The sequence below is a fragment of the Pagrus major genome, chromosome 11 (assembly GCF_040436345.1).
Source record: "Pagrus major chromosome 11, Pma_NU_1.0".
Lineage (NCBI taxonomy): Eukaryota > Metazoa > Chordata > Actinopteri > Spariformes > Sparidae > Pagrus > Pagrus major.
This window is the reverse complement of record NC_133225.1, coordinates 26822964-26846936: the sequence shown is the minus strand read 5'-3', so window position 1 is coordinate 26846936 and position 23973 is coordinate 26822964. Positions and strand designations below refer to the sequence as shown.

The following is a 23973-nucleotide window of genomic DNA, read 5'->3' as shown; positions in this document are numbered from 1 at the left end:
CTAGTGTTGTTCGTGTGGTATTTTTGTGTTGTGCTTCCACTCAGGCGTTGCTCTCTTTCTCCCCCTCCTCCTTGCCTGCGTGCGGAGGTCCACACCTGATCCTACTGCCACGGAATTTTAGGATTTTGTTTTTTGTTTGTTTTGTTCCAACTTTGAATTTTTCACATTTGTATGTTGACCGTATGTTGATCACTGCCAGCAGTTTCATGTTGCTAATAAAAATTATACCACAGTAATACTACTACTACTACTTAACATTAATACTGCAGCACATCTGTCAGTTTTATCGAAACAGAATTGTTTGTTTTTACTGTAATGAAACAAAATGTAGTTTTGAACAGAAAATGAATAGTGTGATGTTGATGTGTTGCTGTGTTGTAAGTCTAGAAAAAGTATCTTTAGTTAAACGCTTGTTAGCAGTTGTAAAAAACTGCACCAATCATTCAAACTTCAGTGATAAAATTTGATCATTTCTGAGTGAGGATTGGTGCCAGTGATGTCTGAATGAGCTTATTTTGAGACATGTATGAAGTATTTGGTGCTTTGAGTGAGTTTTGAAGATGAGAATAACTATTTGTATGTATGTGTGGTTTCAGTATTGACCGATTCTTATTAGCAATTGAAACAAACTGTAATACAAAGAAGAACTTACAGGGTCACACATCACCTGAAAATACACTTTCTCACATCTCTCATGTGATGTGACAATGGTTTTGATATTATTTGACTGGATAGACAATACCAGCACTATAAGCATGGTGATAACCCAGTAGGAGGAAAGAGAGAATTCTATTGTTTTTTGAATTTTGTGGAAGCCAAGTTTGATCCCAGCTGCATCAAAACGAGATCGATTGCTGTTATTTCTTTAGATAAGAAAATGAACAGACCAAGATCAGGAGGATTTCTCTCTCTGCCACCCCTGGCCTCTCCACTTACTCCAAAGATTATTTTCTTCTGGTAACACTGGAAAGAAGAAGAAGGAGAAGAAGGAGAAGAGAATAAAGAGGAAAAGGAAGTTGAGAGGAAAATGATGGAGAAAACAATGGACAACACTGAGGCCAACATCTCAGAGTTGGAGCATCACGAGAAAATAATGGCGACTGAGGAGGACATCTTACAGTCTGAGATTGCAGAAGTAGTTGAGGACAATCCTATGGACCATGTTCAGGATCAGCCCTCTGTCTCCAGGAGAGAAAGCTACTGCTACACTCCCTTTGATGAGGTAAGAGATGAATCCCTGCCTCCCCTGGACTCTCCGTGGACCCTAAAGTGTCATCTCTCTGAGAACAATTCTATAGAAGAGGAGATTGAGGAGGAGATGGAGGAGGACATCATAGATGAAGTTCAGGAGCTTTCAGAAGCAGTTAAGGAGAAATTGATGGATGAGACTGTGGAGAACCACTTCAAGTTCCTGTAGTTTCCACAAGAGGTTGAGGACAAGCTTCTGGACGATGTTCAGGATCAGCCCTCTGTCTCCAACAGAGAAGGGTACAACTACACTCCCTTTGATGAGGTAAGAGATAAAACTCAGTGCCATGCATGTTTACACACACATCAGACTGAAGACAAGGTTGAGGACGAGGTTGAGGATCAGCCCTCCGGTCAACAACAAACAAGTTTCATTTCAATTTGAGAAACACAGATCAGGAGGACTTTTCTCCCGGCCTCCCCTGGACTCTCCATGGACCCTAAAGTGTCATCTCACTGAGAACAATTCTTTTGAAGAGGAGATTGAGGAGGAGGTAGAGGAGGACAACATAGAGGAGGGTCAGGAGCCTTCAGAAGCAGTCAAGGAGAAATCAATGGATTGGGCTGTGGAGGACATCTTAGAGTTCCTGCAGTCTGGGTTTCCAGATGAAGTTCAGGATCAGCACTCTGTCTCCAACGGGGAAAAGTACACTGTCTTTTATGAGGTAAGAGATAAATTAGTGCCACTCATGTTTTACACAGACATCAACACAGTGAGAGATTCAGTGGTGATTCATTTTAAAAGATGACAGTATTAGATTTAAAAATGCTGACTGGCAGAGAGTGTGACTTGTTGGTGAATCATCTTTAATGGATTTGATCTTTCGTGATGATCATCATATATCATTGGCTGTTTATAAATGAGTATTATTCCACAATTTGGTTGATTCTGTAAAGCTGCAGAAGCATATGAGTAAAATATACAGGCTAGGTTTACACACGTTGTTCAGCAGTGAACATATTCTTTTAAAAAACCTGCAAATGGACAACAAACTAATAATTGTTTTATGTCTTACAGAGCTATGTATCGGAGAGATCAGAGAGATCTTCTGCTCTTCAGGAGGCTCTAGAGAACGACATCAGAGAGGAGGTTCTGGAGTTTGCAGATGAGGTTGAGAACGAGCTCATGGACGATGTTCAGTATCAGCCATCTGCTTCTGAAGAGGCCTTGGAGAAGGAAGAAAGAACCAGAAAAGATCTAAAGGCATCCTCTAGTCAGAACAAAGAAACAGCAGAAAGTGCCGAGGCTAATTGTGCCTTAATCAAGGGTCCCATCAGTGAACAGCAAGAGGAAAGTCGTCAGAAGAACGATGACATTAAATCCATGTTGTCCATGATTGAGGATCTTCAAAGCAAAATGGAAGCCAAGGACAACATTGTTTCCTCACTTCCAGAGAGAACAAAAAACTGTAAACTCCAGAGGGACTTTAACACTGCTGTCTGACAGCAGCAGAGGGAAGCTGAAGAATTTGACTGTTTGACTCAGGAAAACCAACAACTGGCTTCTGAGAACAATAGGATGCAAGATGAACTCAAGGATGCCATAAACAACAGACAGCCTGATGAAAAACAGCTTCAGGAAGATGCAGAAGCTCATAGCAGGCTTGAGGATGCCGTAAAGAAGGAGAAGGCTCATTTCTCCAAAGCAAATAAAAAGATACAGATGCAAAAGGAGGAGCTCTCTGAGAAGGCTCAAGCGTTAGAAAAGCTGAAAAATATTTGAGGTCTTCTCTTAAAACTGAGCAGAAGCGTTTTGAGTAGATGGTTTTAGAAAAGCAGCTGAAAGAAGCATCTACATCCGTGGAGTATCTGATGTATGACATGCAGACACTGAGGATGGAGAACGCAGATATTTTAGCTAGAGTCAGGGCTATGGAGAAAGAAAATGAGAGAATCAAATCTAAACGCTGCACTCCCTCTGAGTCCCATGAAGAGATGATGCCAAAGGAAAATGAGAGCAGACTTGAGAAGGCAATTAAGAAGACACATGCTGAAAAAGACGGTCTTCATGTTGAAACGGAGCTCATGAAATCACAAGTGGCTGATCTGAAGAAGTCACAGAGCGAGCTCCAGCAGATAAAAGCAAAGCTGAAAGTCACAATCACTGAAATGACAGCTGAACTTGAAGAGCACAAGAAGGTGATTGAGAAGCTCCAGAATGATCTGGCGGTGTCACTTAGTCCGCACAAAGAAACAGCAGAAAGTGAAGAGGCTAATTGGGCCTTAATCAAGCAACTACAGGAACTCGTCAATGAGCAGCAGGAGGAAATACAGCAGAAGAATGATGAAACTGAATCTATGTTCTCCATTATTCAGGATCTTCAAAGCAGTGTTAAAACCAAGGACAACATTGTTTTCTCACTGCAGGAGAAAAATGACCAGTGGGCTTCTGACCTCAAAGAAAATACTGTAAACTCCAAATGGACTTTAAGGCTACAGTCTCCCAACAGCAGACGGAAGCAGAAGAACTGGACCGTCTGACTCAGGAAAACCAGCAACTGGCTTCTGAGAACAGTAATCTGCAAGATGAACTTGAGGCCGCTCTAAAAAAAGGCAGCTTGATCAGAAAGAGCTTCAGGAAGATGCAGAAGCTCACAAGAGTCTTGAGGAGGCCATAAAGAAGGCAAAGGCTCGCCTCTCAAGAGCCTGCAAAAAGATACAGATGCAAAAAGAAGAGAATGCAGATATCAGAGCTCAATTCAGAGCTATGGAGACGTCCAAGACAGGACAGGTAGAACTTGAAGATGAGTTAAAACAGGAAAAGACAAGAAACTCGAGCTCCAGGAGGCTCTGGAGGAAAAGCAGAACGTTGCTGCAGCTCTCCAGAGAGCTCAGTACAGCTACTCCATTCTTCAGGAGCAACAGCTGGCAGAGCCAAACATTCGGCAGAAAACTTCCCAGGATGACAGCGCAAAGGCTCTGTGCCACCTGCAGCGGGAATACACGGATCTGGCGAGGAGGCACAGTGATCTTAACGATGACTTTGGTGAGCTGCTTAAAATTCACAATGACCTCCAAATCCAATATGAGAGGCTCAGCTACAGACAAGGTGGCCCCCAACCAGAATTCAGTCCACCTCAGTTCACAGTACCTTGTCCTTTAACCCCTAAACACCTGATCACCTAACCCCATCCCACCCCGATGCCTCTCCTACCCATGCCTAACCCTAACCTTTCCCTTTCCCTAACCCTAACCCTAGTTTTTTGGTCGTTGAAGTTTTGTTAGTTGTTGTTGATGTTGATGTGTTGTTAGTTTTAAGCATAATTAGAACCTAAATAAAGATTGGATAAACATGAACAACTTCTCTTTTCCTTACTGGACACAGCAGCTCCACACCAAAGTGCAGCCAGAAAATTAGGAAAGCAAGAAAGATTTTGTAGAGATTCACTGGACGGTGATCAGTGACAGATGTTTTCAGGACATGTTAGTCACGGAGAAGGCTGCCACAAGCCTTGTTGAGCTACAGTTTATAACAAAGAGCATTCGGAGTGGTCCAGGGTTGTTAGACTGATCAAGAAGAGTACACTTTTTCCAAGATTGGACTCCAAACTAACTGTGACCTGACTTGTTTTTTCACTTGTGACTTTGTAGTCCTGCAGCTCACCTCTGTAACACCTCTGTTATAATTGCAATTACTTCATTTTATTTATTTCCCCTTCCTTTGTCACACACCTCACCTTACATAATCTCATCATTTTCAACTATGTATGGTGTACTTTCTGAGAAAAAAAAAAAAAAAAAAAAAAAAAAAGAGCAAAGAAAGATTTTATGCAAACTTTAAAGGTAATGGTGTCAAGAGTGGTGAGGTTGAGTGAGTATTGTGTAGCATGTATACAAGTGAACCACAAGGAGGTGTTTCACTCCTTCAGCCAGGACATTTCATGTTGATGACTGAGGAACAAAGACAAGCCTAAACTCTCCTGCGGTCAGTCCTCTGTTTTTCACAACACTTTCCATTATTTGGGATTTCTTCTAATTTGAAGCCCTCACGCTCCGGATAGTGAAACCAGTACCGCCTCTCATTGTGTACACTGTCACTTCCAATTACTGAGAATAAATACAATACATTTTTAATCCGGGATCCCTCTGGTGTGATTCTTCCACGCTCTCTCCTGGTATGAGGACCTGCAGGTGGCGCTGTTCAGCCCCTGGTCCTTGCAGCAGAAGACACTCATGTTCACACACACAAAGAGAAAGAGAGAAAAGGCACATTTCATTGTCCCAAAGCCTGGAGAGCCGGACGGTTCTTCTGTTGTCTGAAACCTCTTGTAAAATACCGGATTTTACTCTTTTTCTGGCTTTTGAACCGGCTCATCTCCATAATCATGAACCGATAGTGTGCGCCGGCTTTGACTGAGCGACACCTGCCCTCTCCCTCTCTCCCTCCCTCTCTCTCTCTCCCTGTTTGTCTCTGTCTCTCTCTCCCTTTTGTCTCTGACATCTCTGCGGCTCGCACCCAGCAGCGCTGACGAGGAGGAGGAGGAGGAGGCGGAGGAGGAGGAGCGGCGTGTACCTGACACCTACAGCCGCGCGTCGCAGCTCTCTTCTCCCGCAGAAACAGCCAGGACTGCCCCTCTGTCTCGCGTGGCTGTCCGTGCGTCAGTTAACCCGGCGCTCCGTGCAGTTTGAACGGGCGCCACTTGTGCTCCCACTGACAGACTGAAAACTCTTCAAAATAAAACAACAAGGCAGAAGAGGAAGAAGAAGAATAAGAAAAAGGGGGATCCTCTAACAACTCCTGTTTGATTCACTCGGATCAGAAATCTCCAGGAGTGTCTGAGTGACTGAGGGGGGGAAAGGACTAGACTTGAGAAGATGCGTCTCCCGGTGCTTCTCTGTGTGTTGGTGTGTGTGTGCGCTGCACCGGGCCCGGTGGCCGGGGCGGACAGGAGCTGCAGCGACCTGCCGCAGTTCTACACCGGGAAAGGGTTCACTCTGGCAGACGTGCCCCAGACTGAGATGTCCGGTGAGTTTGGGGGGAAATTATTCTCCATAAAAAAAAAAAAAAACAATAAAAAACACAGTTTCATGCATTTCACAGCACTTATCGAGTTTTTAATTAATATAATATAGACTAGTTCTGATATGATGAGGTAGTCCTGTGGCAACAGTATGTGGGGATTTGTAGTGTTTTTATTATTTCTTTTGCAATACTCCTTTAAGATTCATATCGTTATATTCTTATTTTCATAAGTAAGAACTGCTTGGCTAGTGCATAGGTTTTAATGTTAATGAACCTGCATCTGAAGCTTGTCTGCCAAGTTTAAAGTTGTATGAACTTGTTTTATTGTTCTGAAAAGGCGTGTTTGCTTGTATTAGTCTGCAGTTTATGTGTCTTACTGTGCAATTATCCAGCCTTTCCAAACCCTCCTATTTTCCATTTTCCCTCACTGAGCAGTGCACTCATCCTAACTGAAGTGTTTCCCAGTCTGTAGACCCTCTTGCACATCCCTCTTACAGTCCTTTCTGGGGCATTTTCATTGTTCTGCTGAGGGCAGACTTGCAGGTGGGTGTAAGCCATGTGTCTTGAGGCGCTATTATGGTCTATTCAGGGCATTTGTGATTGTTTGCTGAGGCTCAGGTGTTAAAAGCTGTTTGTTTAATGTAACCTACAGAGGAAATATAGATCTGCTTTCTGCCTGTGGCTGCTTTTCACTCCATGTTGAATAGTGGTACTACGCTCGTGTTCTCGGGCATTTTTCATTGTCTGCTCTGCTCTGGACTGCAGGTGTGGTGAGTGTGTGTGTGTGTGTGTGTGTGTGGCTCAAAAGATGCTGAAATGGCCTGTTTTGTCATTTGCATAAACTAATAATTTAGGCTAGCCTGGGGCGATAGCAAGCACAGCTCAGCAAGCTCGCAGCACAAGCTGCTGTAATAAAGTTGAGCTGAACAAGAGGAGAGAGTCAGATTTTGTTGTTGTGTTCTTTTCTTTTGTTTGGTCCTGGTACCCTCTCCTGTCAGTCAGTCAGCCAGTCAACCATTCAAGCAATCATGCATTAAATCAATCAGTCAATTACGCAGCCAGTCAACTAATCAATCAGCTCGAGACTCAGTCAGTGGACCAGTCAGTCAACCGGACATCACACTTCAGAGTCTCTGTATCTCATCTCTCTGCACGGTCGCCACCCTTTACCAGTGCTGATTAAACTGTCTTGGCCTTGAGGAAAGTGCACAAGGAGGAAAATGTGAAAGTGGGGACTGCGAAATTGAGTTGTTTCCCCTCTAAGGCGATCATCTGTCGCTCTCTGCCTCCTCACGTATTTCACCTAAAGATCCACAGAAAGTCTGGCAAAGGAGGAGATGAAAGAGAGGCGAGATTGAGGCGTGCTTATGTGCTCAGTGTGTACCATCTGAAGGTCATTTCACGATGTGTCAATGAAAATAGTCTTGTATGGGCGGGTGAGTTATTAATATTGGATGTGTGGATGTGTTTGTGTGGGTGTGTGTGTGTGTGACATAGAGACCAACAAACAGACACGAGGGAGGCGACAGAAACAGGCAGAAAAAAGGGAAGAGGAGAGACAAACAGTGAGGCAGGTTGACAGAGACAGAGCAAGTGAGTCACTCAAGGTTTCTGCCGGTGCTTCATGGACGAGCGAGGGAGAGACCCGACACGTCGCTCTCCCTCCCTTTCCATTAAAAACTCATCTTTTATTGACAGATGAAAAACACAATGCTTCAGTCACTTGGACCTTGATCTGCTCTAGTTATTTGAGCAAGAGTTTTTCCTTTCCCAGAACCCATTAAAACCAGATATGAACAGAAAGATGGCGACTGGCAGCAGAATTCCCCACAACAGGGGCTCTTCAATCATTCTCCTCTCAGAGACCCAAGGTTGGTAAATTTAGCTCTTTCTGCTCAGGGAGAGACAGACTCCTCTGCGCTCCTGTCGGTGTCACTCTGGAGGATGTTGAGTGTCGACCAGGGTGAGATTCCTCATATGAACAAAATTTGGGTGCATCATTTCTGCACCTGGAAAACAATCATTTGGATGGCTTTTCTGCACCTTTACGGCCATTAAGAGGGACAGTAATTGTTGGGATAATGCATAGTTAGTGCTACAGTGTTTGCATTTCCACCCACCATTATTGATGCAAGCTTGCATCAGTGCAAATAAAGCCTCCAAAGTAACAACCTCCTCCAGTTCTGCGTTTTTTTCCCTTTTCTTTTCACTGTTGCCGAAGGTTTAACCTGACCTTGTCATGAAAACGTTCAGGTATGATGCCCCTGTTGCCTGTCAGACCTTATAAAAGGGCTTAAAACTGAAGGACAGGTTAATGCTGCGTGGATTTAAAAACATTTAAAGCATAAGACAGTGGGATTTCTTTTCAGAATAAGAGAAACAAGAGTCTTTGGCACAAATTACTTTATTTTTATGTGCCTGCAACTAAATATTGATACCGATACACTAGAAAGCTGTAAAACAGGGGAGAGCATCTTACCTCAGTATCAAGTAGGGATGTCTGGGGATAATGAGAATATGCAATATTTAGAGAAACAAATTCATCCTTAACTTTGTTTACTGTGTGTTGTGTCTTTTTTTGGCAACAAGAGGTGGAGAGAGATTCTGTCACTAAAACTGTGAACAAAGTTTACAAAAAGAACAATTGAACTTCATTATTTCAACCGGATAAACTGATAAACAAAAGATCCACAAGCGTTGGATTTTGTTATCATATGTGTATCAATATACCTTTTTTTAATATCACAGTAATGGTCAATATTGGTATATCGTGGCATCCCTATCAGAAAGGTTATAATATATTAATACAGACTGAAACATGTTAAAGTGCAGGGAAACAAGTGTAAAATCAGGTAAATATAAAAACAAAAACAGTGGTGAACAAAAGAAAGCAGAACATTCAGCCTTGCTTGATGTCTTTATTATCACTCAGTGCACTGATCACATGCGGTGATGTTTCAGCCCTGTGGCCTTCCTGTTCATGCAGGCTCACATTTGGAGGAACAAACAGTCTCCTAATGATTTGGGACAAGAGCCCGCTGTTGCCAGTCACGATTAGTTCGTGATCAGCGTTATCTGCAGAGCACAATTAGAGACCATCTTGCAATGGAATAAAACTAGCCGCAAAAATCTGCCCACAGACACAGAAACACCTGGCAAAGTATTCAGAACTGTTTCGGTGGTTGTTCCCTCCAGGATCACATTGTGCCATGATGACACACACAGAACTAGCCAACACTGTTGCTGTTGGTAATAATGGTAGAGAAGGTTACCTCAGTTTACTGACATGACTTGGTGACAAATCCCTCAAAAGACAAGATGCTTCTCCTCATTAGGGACGAGTACCAATTCCTTTCATACTGTGATTTGAGAAAAATAAACATGTTTTTCTACAAAACCCTTTTATAAATCAAAAACAGAAGTCCAACATCTCAGTACTGTGTTTAAAGACCAAGTGTTCACTGCCAACTTTTGATACCTTCAAGTTGGATTTTGAACTCCAGACACATTTTAGTCTGACATTATTTAGATTTGATATGTAACCCTCCTCACACCACAACTCAATTTCTGCTATTATTTCCTTAAATTTTCTAATCCATGTCTTTTCCTGGTCTCTTGGACACCCACAGTCTCATAATTATAAGTTTGTGGTCCGTCATGTGCGTTTGAATATACATTATTTTGATGTGTGATTCTCACAGGTGAATTCTGGCAACTATTATGACTGTTACGACCACCAGCTACTGTAGTTGAACATCAGTGACATGCAATGCAAAAGTATTTTAAACCAAGCAATCAAAATTCTCCATCTGTTCCTCCTGTTTCTTCCAAACCAACAAGCTCAGCTTTTTCACTTTATTTTTAATGGAACGCAGTTCTGAAATTTGCATTCAGATTCAACAAGGAACCTGAATATATACGGTGTGCCAACCTGCCACATCCTGCCAGGTGTATATCAGCTTTAGAGTACAGACTGGTGATGAAATGAGTGTTGTTGCCGGGGATTAACAGGGAATGAGACGTGTATTAGTGTATTTGTTAGTGTATATGATAAATATCCTAATTCTAAAGTAAACAGTGTGTAATCTAACAAGCAGATGCTCTGAATTCCTGCCCAGAGTTAAAACCTCCAGCTTGCACCTATTGTGCTTTAGGTTTAACACCATGTGAATGGAAGTCGCCCTTCCTGCTGTCTGCCTGTCTGTCTCTGTGCCTGCAAGCGTTTTTAACTCACACACATTGTACCCTCTACCTGGTCAATAGGTAAAGACTAGCTTGTCCTATAGTGTGTGTGTGTGTGTGTGTGTGTGTGTGTTTAAAAGTCAGTGAAAGCCAACACCTTCTCCAGGGAAGACACTTAGTTTCATTCACACATTCATTGTCTATGCAGAGCAGCACACACCCATGTGATCGTATGTCACACAGAAACAGAGAGAGGCTATATATCCTGCACGCTTCGTGTTCACCTGTGTAGGTGTTACGTTTTTATGCCTGTGTGTGTGTTTGTGTGTGTGTGTTATGGAGCCTACATATTTAGCATTTGTCACGTTGTTGCCTGTTTTGAAAGAACATGCTGGGAGGATGTGCGTTTGAATGGCAGAGTCTAACATGATACAGTGTGTTTAGGTCAGATTACATGTAGATTAGGATACATTACAGGTCTGGTTACGAGTCAATAACTCTTAAACAAGGCTGAGTCAACTAGGGAGCCTCCACTCATTCACACTTACACAATGTCAGCGCCGTTTCTTTAGATACACTTACAGGGCTGACGAAAAATCCAAGTTTCCCTCCAAATTAAGTGCAATGATGTTTGTTTTTTTACAGATTTATAAATCTGCAAGAGAAAATGCAAATGAATCCATGTTCTATTATCGTTAAATGCATGTTAGGAGTCAGTTGAGTGCCATTAAAGCACTGCTGAAGGAGAGGACTCAAGGAGATGATGTAATTAAAAAAGTGTCTGTCAAAGCTCGAACAACCAAAAATGTAAGGAATCATACAGACTCCTCATCATTCATTCACACAGATCTGATATACACCGATCAGCCAGAACATTAAAACCATTGACAGCTGAAGTGAATAACAATCATCATGTCGTTACAATGCGACATTCTGCTGGGAAACCTTGGGTCCTGGTCTTCAGCTCCCAGTACAGTTGTGCATCCATGGAACGTCACTCAACAAGACCGATCCATTGAGGCCCCACCTCGCAGCCTACAGAACTCAAAGTAACTGCTACCAATGCCCCTGTGTCCATGTCTTGACAGGTCAGAACTAAGTCTGATCCACGTTTAGGCCTCCACGGATCAGACTTGTTCAGAGGCGTCTCACGAATGCTCAATCAGATTGGGATCTGGGAGTTTGGAGGCCAGGTCGACACCTCAAGCTCTTTGTCATGTTCCTCGGGCCATTACGGAGTAGTTTTTCCATTTTTTTTTGCCATATGAATACTAGGACCCAAAGTTTCTCCGGAGGAACATTGCATTCTAATGAGATGATCACTGTTATTCACTTCACCTGTCAGTGATTTTAATGTTAGGGCTGATCGGTGCAAGTTTTGTATTTCCGGTCAACCGAAAGCCTCACCTTCGTTTCAGTCACCTGCTTCATGTAAGCCACGATCAGTACTGGAAGAAGTACTCAGATGTTCCACTAATGTCAAAATAACAATACTATTACAAGTACAAGTCATACATATAAAATAAAATGTTGACAGTTGACGTTTCTGTAAACCGCTGATTTGTTCGCACTTCTACGTGTCACGGGCTTCGTACCGTTATGACATTTCTACAGACTGTGTCATGTGGTTATTACCTGACATTTATGTTGGGAGATGAAGGGGATGGAGTTACAGGCAAGAAGGATGCCAGTGACCGCAGCTCAAGAGCGTGTTTTTTAGCATTTGTAAGCTTGAAACCACTGGATTTACATTGATTCTTGAAAGTTATCAGTAGTTCCTAGTTTCCAGAGAGAAATTCTGTGCCACATTTAATCAGTGCCACAGTTTATTTTGCATTTTGCGAATTTAAATGTATTTTAAAATGTTTATTCGAGAACTTGTCAGTTTTACTCATAGGTAAGTCCAGGGAACCTTAAGTTGCTCTTAAAGATGCAATATGTGTTTTTATTTAAACTAAAATTATGAGCAGAATGTGAATAAATAACATTTTTGATGTGGTGACGTCTATGTATTGGGTTGCTGAGATATCTACTGAAGTTAGCATGCTAACTAGAGAGCAACAGCCCGCTCCATTCCAACATTACCACTAGATGCACGGCTAATCGAGTTAACAAGCCAACGGCAGCCACAGTTAGCAGTTACTCTTGTAATATGCTGCCCCCTGTTTGTTTGAGTATGATCAGGTGGCCAATTCTTACATAACGTACAATATATGTTTTTTCCCCCCCTTTTACTATTTCCACCTTGATGAAGACCCTGTGAGGCTCAAACTGCTCTGCGTATCAACCAATCTGCCTGACTAAATAAAGGCTTAATACAACCTCTCTCCTTGCTGTGCCCAGTAGTGCCTGAAGAACATTTCTTGATGAGAATACTGCTATAAAAAGCCAAAGACAAATTATGTGTGTGAATTGAAGCCAGCACCAATATTTAACAGTTTACCTGCTGCACATCTGCTGATGTTGTCTCATATCTGCCTCCCCTGTCTGTGAAACCTTTGTGTGTGTGTGTGTGTGTGAGCGTTTACGTATGTGTGTGAGAGGAAATTGATACTGTCCGTCATCTGTCACACATCACATGCTCACTCGGGCGCTCACAGCACACACCACCAAGTGGAACGATGAATACCCAGTCCACACACACACACACACACACACAAAACCCACACAATGTCTCTAAGCCCTTCCATAACTTTTGCTGTCTTCCACCTCTGCATTGTTTTTCCAGACAGACTCAGATCTGTGAGTGCAGGGTAGAGTCTCTGTGTGCATGAGGTGGGCGGGGGTGTGGTGGTGGTGGTTGGTGAGATCTGTTAAAAGCAGAGCTGTGAATCTTTCATGATGTCTGATGCAGCGACATGAGAGAGAGATAGAGGTGAGGAGGGAGTGAGGGGAGAGGAGGTGAGGAGAGGAGAGCAGAGTGAAGATGAGAGGGAGGAGGGAGGAGGCTCTGTCCTGGCTGCCTCTCCTGTCATCCCTCCTTCATCGACATGGGCTGGATGTTGCTGCAACTGGTTTGCTACTGATCCTGCCTCATGTGCTCTGTATTTGATCATTTTCTGATGCTTTTTCATGAGAAATGTGTGTTTGTGCAGGCAGCAGTAAATATTTGCCACAGTCACAGGACTGACTGTTTGCTACTAACAGTGATTTTCCAATCATAGCTTTGGCTAGTATGAATTTGGATATCTTGAAATGCTGAAGCTTACAGCATATATGCTATATGTGCTATATGTGTTAGCATGTAAAGTGTTCTGATAGCCTTACCTGAACCAAAAGCTCACAAACAAATTAAGATTAAGTGTGTTTATGGGTCTAACATAAGCAACAATGCTAGCATATTCGGCTAACTAGCTTAGCACCTACAGTTGTAACCTAGTGTTACTTCCAAGGCCAAAGTGCACATCATTAACCAACATTAGTTTATGAGGTTACAGGAAATGTAAAATGTGTAATGTTTCCCTGTTTTGTGGAAACTGGTCATGGCAGTGGTTTAACGTTAGCAGCTCTGTCCTCCATTTTATTGGAGCTGGGGAAGTTAATATTCCAATAAACTTAGTGTTGCATCTGCCAAACATGTTTAGTCACGTTTAGAAACGCTCAGAAACGCTTTTGCTTGTGATGTTGAGAGTGAAACAGAAAAAAGAACAACGGACGAGCATAAAGGCAAACGTTGAGCAGACAGACAAGGTTCTGTGAGGACAAAAAACACTGACTGTGGTGACAGAATCAGAGGTGTCAGCTAGAAATGCTTTTGTTTCCTGCTGTATGAAATCAAGGACCGGTTGTTAATGTCTATCTGCTAATTTGTAAATTGTGCATGTGCCATACAAGAAAATAAAGCTTGACAATAGTGACTACGACTGCGACAAATAGCATTGATTGCAAATTTTTATTGATATGGTAAGAAAAACAACATTCTGATTATTTTGACAGATATTGCAATTGTGATATGATTCAGGATTTCATTGTTTGTGAAAAAACTCTCAAATCTCAAACTAGAATATTGATAACCGGACTTTGTTGGGGTCTGCACCAAACATCCTGAGAAGAAGATTTGTTGGCCAGTCCATCTCTGCAGCACTACAGTACTTCATCATAAAACAGTTTTGTCAAACATTTTACCTTTATCAAAAAACTGCAGCGTCTGCGATTTGGATATTGCTCTCGGCCACATTGCCATTTTGTGCAGCCCTAATCTTCTTCCATAGTGTTGAAGCTTGTTGATATATGTATTGTAGCCACGTTAATAATGCGCATTTACATTCTACATATGAACCCAAAGCTATTATCGAGAATGACTGTGGATAAAGGCACAATAGATTAAATTCCTCCGTTGCCCACATGTAGTCAAGTAAAATTGATGAACGCAAGGGTTATGGTCATACAACCCCCCTGCATCCCTATGATGATCACGTAAAATAGGAGTGGTAGGTGGGGGAAGAAAAAGAACCGAGGAGCAGAAGTGCAAAGCGCTCGATGCCTTAACATCAATCTCTGCACCTTAAAATCAATGTGGTACAAACCAGTATCGTTTCTCGATAACCCCTGGCTCTCTTTTCCTCTGCATTCCTTCTGCTCCGTCTCCCCCTGCTCTATTTCACACCTCTTATCCCTGTTCTTTCTCCTCTCTTTAATGTTTACTTCCTCCTTCTTATCAGCCGCTATTTTTACTTTCTCCTCCTCCTCCTCCTCCTCCTTCCAGCCCTCCTCTCATCTCCTCCCCTCCCCTCTCTGGGAGTCGAGCGTCCATCTGTTTTCCAAATGAAAAGATGAGCTGTTTGTGTGATGTGGTCGACTCGCTGGTTGCTCGGTTGCTTTATGAGTCAACGTTCCTCATACATATGCTCCACGGGGGCCGTATACTCTGTGTGTGTGTGTGTGTATTGCATGTGTGTCTGGGCTGAAGGGATGAAGATTTATTGGTGTAACAGGCATTTACATTGAAATGAACTGGTGCAGGACTGGTTATACTGACTGGTTCCTGAGCTGATTCTCCAACAAGAGACAACTGCACAGTTTAATCAGATCAGATTCATTCACTTAGAGCTTAAATGAATAGTTGTTAAATTGATTAGTCGTTTGACAGATGATTATTAACAATGTTGGTAATCGATTAATCATTTCGGTAATTTTTAATGCAAAAATTTAACCAATTTACTGGTTCTAGCTTCCCTTTTTCTTCATCTTCTATCTTAGGAAACTGAATATTTTGGACTAAAATAGCTGTTAAGTTATCTTAAGGCAACAGGGGTCTGAGAAATTGTGAATTTTTCGCTATTTTCTGACATTTTGTGGACCAAAGACTATTGAGTACTTAAGCAGAACAATTTATTTATAATGAATACAAACATTTTGTTCAGACCTACATTTATTTACTGCTGATTTATTCATGTTCAACAAAGAGGTATAACAGTAACAGTATTGGCATTTTCCTTGTGCATTTTAATTGGCGCTCATTGTTAGACATGGAACGATATGAGAGTTTCATGTCATGATTACTCTGTCCAACATAACTGGGATGAAAACTAAAAACATAATTTTAACCTTACCTTGTGTTGGGAAAAGGATATTTTTATTGCATCACAGATAGGACACACATCCTTTAGTCATGAAAAAGAATCAATCAAAGAATCTTAAACAAGTAATCATAAATCATAGAGTCCTCCTGCACAAATAACGGATAAATAAACGGTGGTAACCTCATCTCCATGTCGGATTTTAGTTTGGAAGCTGTAGTATTTGCACACATCCAATTAAACTTGCTTTTCCGGGGGATGCAACATGCAAACCATGTCTTCAGACGTGGTGACAGGCTTCGGCAATTTGAAATAAATCAAGAATCGCAAATAGCACTGTGTGTCAGCGAGCTAGACAGCTTTTTCAAGTCATTCTTGTGAGGATATTGGGTATTATCCTGATACTGACGTTTCACAATGATCAACTTATTGTGAGAATTTTTTTTATCACCGCCTGTGATAAAATCTTTTATCATCCCATCCCTGTTCTTTATATCCATCTGATAAAAGAGTAATGAACCGAGTATCCTGAAGTAATAACACTACATATGTGTATTGCCACAGTGCAGTAGTACTACAGTTACAAGCCTTCACTCGCACTTCAGCTAAAGTATAAGCATTTGTAATGACTTCTCATGACAGCAAATACAGACGTCAGGAGTGGATGTGATGTGTCGGCTTAGTGAGTTCAACCTGAGTTTCAGCTCTCAGCTCTGCATATTAACTGTCATGCATCGTGGTTTGTAATTTGAGGGAAGGACACGAGTGCAGCCTCCTCAGTGGGTTATCCGCAGAAATGCGCATTAGAGACTGTACAGTGAGGCATTACAAGGCCGGATTTCTATTAATTGGTTATTACAGGGATTAATTGGATTGTGGTAATTCTCAGTCTTAGTGAAGCAGTGAGTCTTTACTTCAGAATGATACAGCTAAATCAACATGAGTGTTTATAGGAAAACAGACGTCGTTTACAGTTCAAGTAGCTGGTTTGGAAAAGGTTTCATAAAGCTTTTTAGATGGATGTATCATCGTGTAATGAAGTGATTATTCTCAGTTATATTGTTAATATAATACACACTTTTCCAGTTGATTACACTAAGATAAAACTAAGACAGTCTAACAGTCACAGTCAGGACACAAAATCCTAGAAACCCCTGTCAAGCTTCAGCCTTCAGAAGCACCATAAAGTCACATCAACACCTCTCATGAACAGTTTTAAAAACCTTCAGGATTTATTGAAGGACTTTTGTATTAGATGCACCTAGTTATGCACCTAATGAACTGGCAACTAGGTGCATATCATATGTCATAAAAGCTGTGTTTATAAATCAGCTTCCAGTCGGCTAGTGAAGTTTTTCATTGACACGTCAAGCTACTGCTTCAAGTACGCTAGTTAAAAGTAACACTGCAGGTAACTTTGCTCCGGAGAGCTTCCTTTTAATTCAATGTCTGCGGAGGATGTAGCGGTGTCGGGCTGCGTGGCCTCCTCATAAATGCATTCCCAAACCTCTGAGACATTTATAGAAGACTTTTGACGGGCTGCATAAAATCAATAAAGAAAATTGTCTTTTGTCAAGTAAAAAACATAAAAATCACCAAAACACAAACTGTATTCCCCAGAGGATTTGTATTCTGCAAATGGACACTTGTTTGCAGCCAAAAACATATTTAACTGTCAAATTAGCCTCCGCTTGTTGACTGAGCGGCTGTAAATGTGTTCAATGTACTGTACAGTCACCAGGGGAGACGTTACATAATTGGAGCAAATCACACAGTTTGTAAGAGTTTTCCTCAAACCCCAGCAGGGGTTTTGTACGTTTTATAGCTTGAATGGTCTCTTTAGAAGGAAATATAAGGCAACTCAGTGCTTTGCTACAGAAGAGGATGTTTGTTGTGAGTGTAAAAGCCACTCAGTGTCCTTACTGAAAGGTCACATGCACACACACATGCACACACAGCGCACTGATTGGATCAGCGCTAGAGAGTATTAACAGGCAGATCTCATTGAGTGTAACTGGACTTCTGAGGTGAATGATCACCTCTGATACATCACATGTTAGCTGAGTGGGAAGGTGATGGATTTTAATTAAGGCTGGGAAATATATAGATACTATATCATTATAGTTATATAAGACTATGTATCGTCTTAGATTTTGTATATTGTTATATCCTGATATGACATAAGTGTTGTCTTCTCCTGGTTTGAAAGGCTGCATTACAGTAAAGTGATGTCATTTCCTGAACTTACCGGACTGTTCTACTTGTTGTCTGCTTGTCATTATATTCAAATTACTGATGATTATTTATCAAAAGTCTAATTGTGTTATTGTAAAAGCACCAAAAGTTCATCTGTACAATATTGTTTCAATATCGATATCAAGGTATTTGGTCAAAAATATTGTGATATGTGATTTTGTCGCCCAGTTGCAACAGTTATGAAGTGCTTTTGACAGGATTTTAAAATATCAAGATATATATTGTGTATCATGCCAAAGTCTAAAAATATCTGATATCCGGCAGATATTAGCCATCACGGATATACCAGTATTGGACTATACAATGTGATTTTGATAATGGCTGATGGTTGGTTTAAAAGAATGCACAGACGTGTTTAGTGTTATTTATAAATATTTATATTTACTGTTTCAGTTCACTGATGTCATTTTAGATGATTAAGTTTGCTGTTAAACTGTTAAATATCCTGCCCTCATTACGTATTTTTGTCACAAGTGTTTCATAACCACATTTTAGGGATCACTGCAAAGAACTTGTGAATTTTTTAATATTGGTATTGGCCCCAAAAACTGCACATCGGTCAGGCTCTAGACTTGTGACTTGGACTCGAGTCGACTCAAGTTTATTTATGTTTTTTCAGTCTGGCTCTCAGTATTTCACTGTTTCAAAGTAATGGGGAGGGAATTTTTTTGAACGAGAAGAAGTAAGCTATTTCTTTTTATTTCACTGAATATCAATAATTATAACTAATTCATTTATGAATTCCAAATTGTATTGATTGTTATGCTTTTTTGAACAGGTCAGATCAATTGTCCAGTGATATCATTATTAGACAGGTACTGATACCTTGTCTTTTCTCTCATAAAGTCCAGATACTGCAGGTAAGACTGGAGTGTCTTGGGAGGGGTCGGCAGTGACTTGACTCGGGATTTGACTTGCCTAAGAAAAAAAGACTTGGGACTTGTGTGAGAATGAGTCACATGTCTGAAAAACATTAATCTGATATTGATTTTGAGGAGAGAGTTTCAAAGGCCCAGTCAATAAGGGGCCATGCTGTCACTGTCACCTGAAAACAAGCATCAGCTCTGTTTCAAGTTGTTGATTTGTTGACATTGAACTCACACATACATGCACACTCACAACCACCCGTCATTCCCCGGTGGATATCATGAGAGTTGTGGAAAGAAAGACTCCCTCACTGTGTGTTTTCATGTGACGCTCAGACAGAGGCCTATAATTAGACATGTTGCTGTGAAAATCCAAACACCATGCCTTCCCGTGCTCCCTACAGCAAGGCTTTCTCCTACTTTTTATCATTTTAACCTCCTGAGTGTCAGCTCCGAGGCTATTTCATGTAATTTTTTATTGTTATTTTTATGGCATTTCTGTTTTTATTAGATAGTTTACCGTCGGGAGTGCCAGAGAAGTTTATTTGATAGAGGTGTCGAGCTGCATAAAAACTGCTCCTTGGCTCATAACATCCTGAAGACAGCGTGCGTCATATCCCGACGATGCACCAGGGCATCCATCTGAGTTTTAGAAATGTTCCACTCTTTGTGCAGACGCTCCCGCACAGTACTTACAGGTCCTTGCTCGAAGGCACCATGGGAGACATTATAATGAATTTCTGTGAATAGACTTCCCAAGAAAAGGAATAATCGCTCACTGTGAAATTTAAAAAGCTGCTTTGCATTTTCCTTACTTTTCATCTGAATCATGTCAGACATCGTCACTACAAGAGATTAACCACTCATGTTGTACAGCGGTTGAGCAAATATTGGTTATCTGATAAACATTTAGATTTTTCCTCACTTTGACGAATTGCATTGGTGACATGTTTTCACCAGAAGTTGTTGAATTACACCAGATGTCATTTGGTTTTCAAAGATTTACACTCACCACTAATGAAACAAGCTGTTGAATGAACTGAATAACAGACTGGCTTGTGCACAGTGTAACACAAGTTGACGTAATTACCAAGCCTCAAGAAGTTGACTCTATTGCTGTATTTCGTTTTCATTCACACTGTGGTCATTTCAGTTCTCGGTTCAGTTTGGTTGTGGCACAGGAAGATGACGTCCTCATTCTTCCACCACATTTACCATTCTTCAATTTCACTGGTTGTTTCAGTTGTGATCCTAAAACGGTCTTTTTTTTTTCTTTCCTTTTTTCTGGTGGAAAGCGATGGAAGCAAACATTCCCATGTCCTGCACGTTGAGGCAAGGAGTACAAGCTGATCACAGCTGAATGGTACTGGCCAGTCACAGCACAGGAAGGTGGGAATAGGTGGAACACTCGGGGAAAAAAAATTAATATGCAATAATATCATATTGTACATGTGTCTGTTCAGAAGGCTGCCATTGCTTTAGTCTTCCAGCTCCGTTGATGCTTCAGCCCAAAAAAACAAAAAACCATGCAGCTGTTCTCCCTGCAGATCTGTCAGGCACTCGTTGCCACATTCATTCAGTTTCTGGACTTGATCTGACACTGAAGATTTGACCTGGAAACAGCCAACCTCGGGCTGTGACCTAATGTTCCCCCATCAGCGGGGATTTGATGCTCCCTGCTGAGAAAGAGCACTGAGGGAGAATCTGCCTCTGATGTGCCCCTTTTAACCCCCCTACAAACACACACACACACACACACACACACACACACACACACACACACACACACACACACACACACACACGCACCAACACACACACACACACACACACACACACACACACACACACACACACACACACACACACACACACACAGACACACACACACACACACACACACACACACACATTCATACATTCCACCTCTCGTTTGTCACCTTCCCATCACCCCCACTACCACCACTGACACTGTACAGTTGGATTAGGGGCTGATGTCTAATCTCATGCTAATCCTGTCCTGTTAATCTATGTGCTGGAAGATCTGAGCTCAAAGAGTGAACGCACTAACCTCACCACTGAGGGAATAACACACACTCTCACTGATTTATACCGTGTTTTTTTCCATCTGTTCGAGCCTCGCTCTCATTCAACATGTTAAAACTCTTGTTACTCCTCAGAACACTTAAATCTCCTTTAGATTTGTCACAGGGTGACACAATCTGTTTACAGTCAACTGTAATAAGGGCTGATCCCAACAGTCTTAGAAGCCGTCCTGACCTTTACCCTCATCAGAATTATCCACACACAAATGTGCACAGTCAGGCAGCGGCTCTCCTCAGCGTGGCACACACCAGTTGGCACGTGTTGTGCTTTTTTTACCAACTGAGTGAAAGGGAGTAAAAGTAGTAGTTAGTTCAAGAGCCTTTAACTGCTCCCAGAAATGACATAGAATTATGGTATTATACGGCGTAGTTGGTGCCATGTGAACACGCACGCACATACACACTCGCTGGGCAGCAGACAGGGCTGGACTGTGGGGTGGTGGGGTATTTTTGGTTCGGGTAATAGTATAAAATAAAGAAGGGTTCACCCAAAACACTGTTTGCCTACAACTCCCTCTACGTCTCTCTGCTTCTTTGAAACCTCACATTCTTTCCCTCCTCAGTGTTGCCTGTTTGTTTTTGCTAATAAAACGCCCACGCCCAAATTGGGAATTTAAATACAGCATTTCATATGTAATGGCCATGTTTCATGTGTTATATAAAGAATGAGCAAAATAGAGGAATTTAAGCGGTGGCCCCTACAAATGTAAAGTGCTACACGGTCTGAAATAATTTGACTTTTTGACAACGATTCGACCAGTTTGGTTCAGACTGAAATATCTCAAAAACCATCACACAGATTGTCATCAAATTTATTACCTACGTTCACGTTCCCCTGTTTCATTGTGAGCGTGTTAGCATGCTGATGCTTGCTTTTAGCTGTAACCCAGCCTCTCAGAGCTGCTGCAGACTCTTCTGGTTGAATTAAGGCTGCAGCTGATGATTATTTTCATTATCGATTCAACTGACAATTATCTTCTCAACTAATAGATTAATAATTAGGTTAAAAAAATCCATTCCGTTTTTCTAAAGCCCAACAAAACGTCTACACGTTAACACATCAGCGTCAGCAGAGCAGCAGCTTCAGTCAGTGTCTACACAGGAGGCGTTCAGGCACAGTTATGAGTGTAGTTCATCCGCCATTTGGCAGAGCCCACCACACATTGGCGATACTAACTAATTTAGAATATAACTATTAAGTTCATGATCACATCAGATGAATAAGCAGCAAACACTCACATTGAAGAAGTTGGAACCAGGAGATGCTTGTTGTGGAACGTTGCCATTTTTGCTCGAATGGCACTTGATCGGCTAATTGATTAATCGACTACTCCGCTCACCTTTACTCTGAGTGCAATCTGCAGTGACAAGATGATTTTGCACCACTCCTTTGCTTGTGTGTAAATGCAAATATGGCAAATATTGATATAAGAGGCAAGACAAGCAGCCTCATTGATTTGCGTGTTGACCAGAGCTTTGCAGAGCTCTGCTTGCTGTAGGAAAATTGTGATGATCTGTCACAAAACTGCGGTGGAAGTCATTTTTGTGTCAGTCTATTATGTAGTCATTATGCAGAAACTGTGAATGCACCAGCAAAATAATAGTAGAAAGACTTTAAATCACAAAACCACACAGAAATGATAAAAGTCACAGATTTATTAGACACTAAGAGGTAGATTACAGCTTTATAATCTACTCCATTTCTTCCCTCTCGCTGCTCCTGCTTCTGTCGATGATTTTTCTTTCCTCTTTCCCCTTCGTCACCTCTCCCTCTTCTTTCATTTACATTTATTGCCTTCTCATCCCTCCATCTCTCTCCTCTTTCATCGTTACAGCCTCGTGCCCTCCCCCCCCTTCGCTTTTCGGTGGATAGTAAAAAGGTAAAAGTGTACTTTGGGAGGAAGGCCATGTGGAACGTTAAATCACATACAGGTGCCCTTAAATGGTGAAGAGAGTGTTAGGTGGAAACACACACACGCACACACACGTTCATGCACGCAGACGCACCAGCAGCCCCTCATTTAGCTAGCAGTAATTTGCCGCAGTAAGTGACAGGGTTATTGTAAGACGCTCATTAAGAAAGGGAAGCAGCGAATAAAGGTCTGACTGAAGGGAATAAATTCAAACCACTGCGCCACTTTTACTGCTCAGGGTAAGCCGCTTTGATGTGGTGTGTGATGGCAGCGCCGGGGCAGACTGAGGGCGTGTGAGTGTGCGTCAGGCTGCTACCTATGTCCTCCAACACTGATTTTACGTTTTATACGTAATGTTGTCGTAATTTTGGCTCTACATGTGTGTGCAGAGTACTGTGTGTATGTGTCTGTTCATTACGGCCTCAAGGGTCAGAGGTCAGATTCATGGGACAGACAGTGCGAGGTCACTTCAAACTTTCATCTCAGCAGGAGAGAGAGGGGACAAAGAAGAAAAGGAGGGATGTGTGGATGAAAGGAATGAGGCAGTGACATTGGGGGAAATGGAAGGGAGGAAGAAGAAGTGGTAGAAAGTGATTTGAGGAGAAGGATTGAAAGGGAAGCAGAATGGACAAGAGGACGATGAGATATTCAGGGGAAAAATGGTGGTGGTCTGTGAGTCTGTCTAGTTAGATTCCATCATATGTGATGTTGAGTGACACTGAACTTGTGCAATGTTAATGGTAGTTATCAGCACTCATTCCATTATAAGTCAAAAGTAATTTTATCAAAAAAGCTGTCTGATGTCTGTCAGTTGATCCCCCAGTGTTCGTCAAGACTGTAATATCTCCACAACTATTGGATGGATTGCCAGGAGATCTTGTTCAGACATTCGTGACCCCCACAGGAGGATTCCTATTGACT

The 23973-nt window shown here is 41.8% G+C and overlaps 1 protein-coding gene across 1 annotated transcript in view; it reads left to right on the top strand.

Moving 5' to 3' along the window:
- Nucleotides 1-6063: 6063 nt before the first annotated feature.
- The window catches only part of gpc1a (glypican 1a), a 42013-nt gene continuing 24103 nt past the window's right edge, over nucleotides 6064-23973 (top strand). Inside the window, exon 1 of the mRNA XM_073476957.1 lies at nucleotides 6064-6214. Coding sequence (XP_073333058.1) covers nucleotides 6064-6214 — 151 coding nt within the window. The remainder of the gene's footprint in view (nucleotides 6215-23973) is intronic.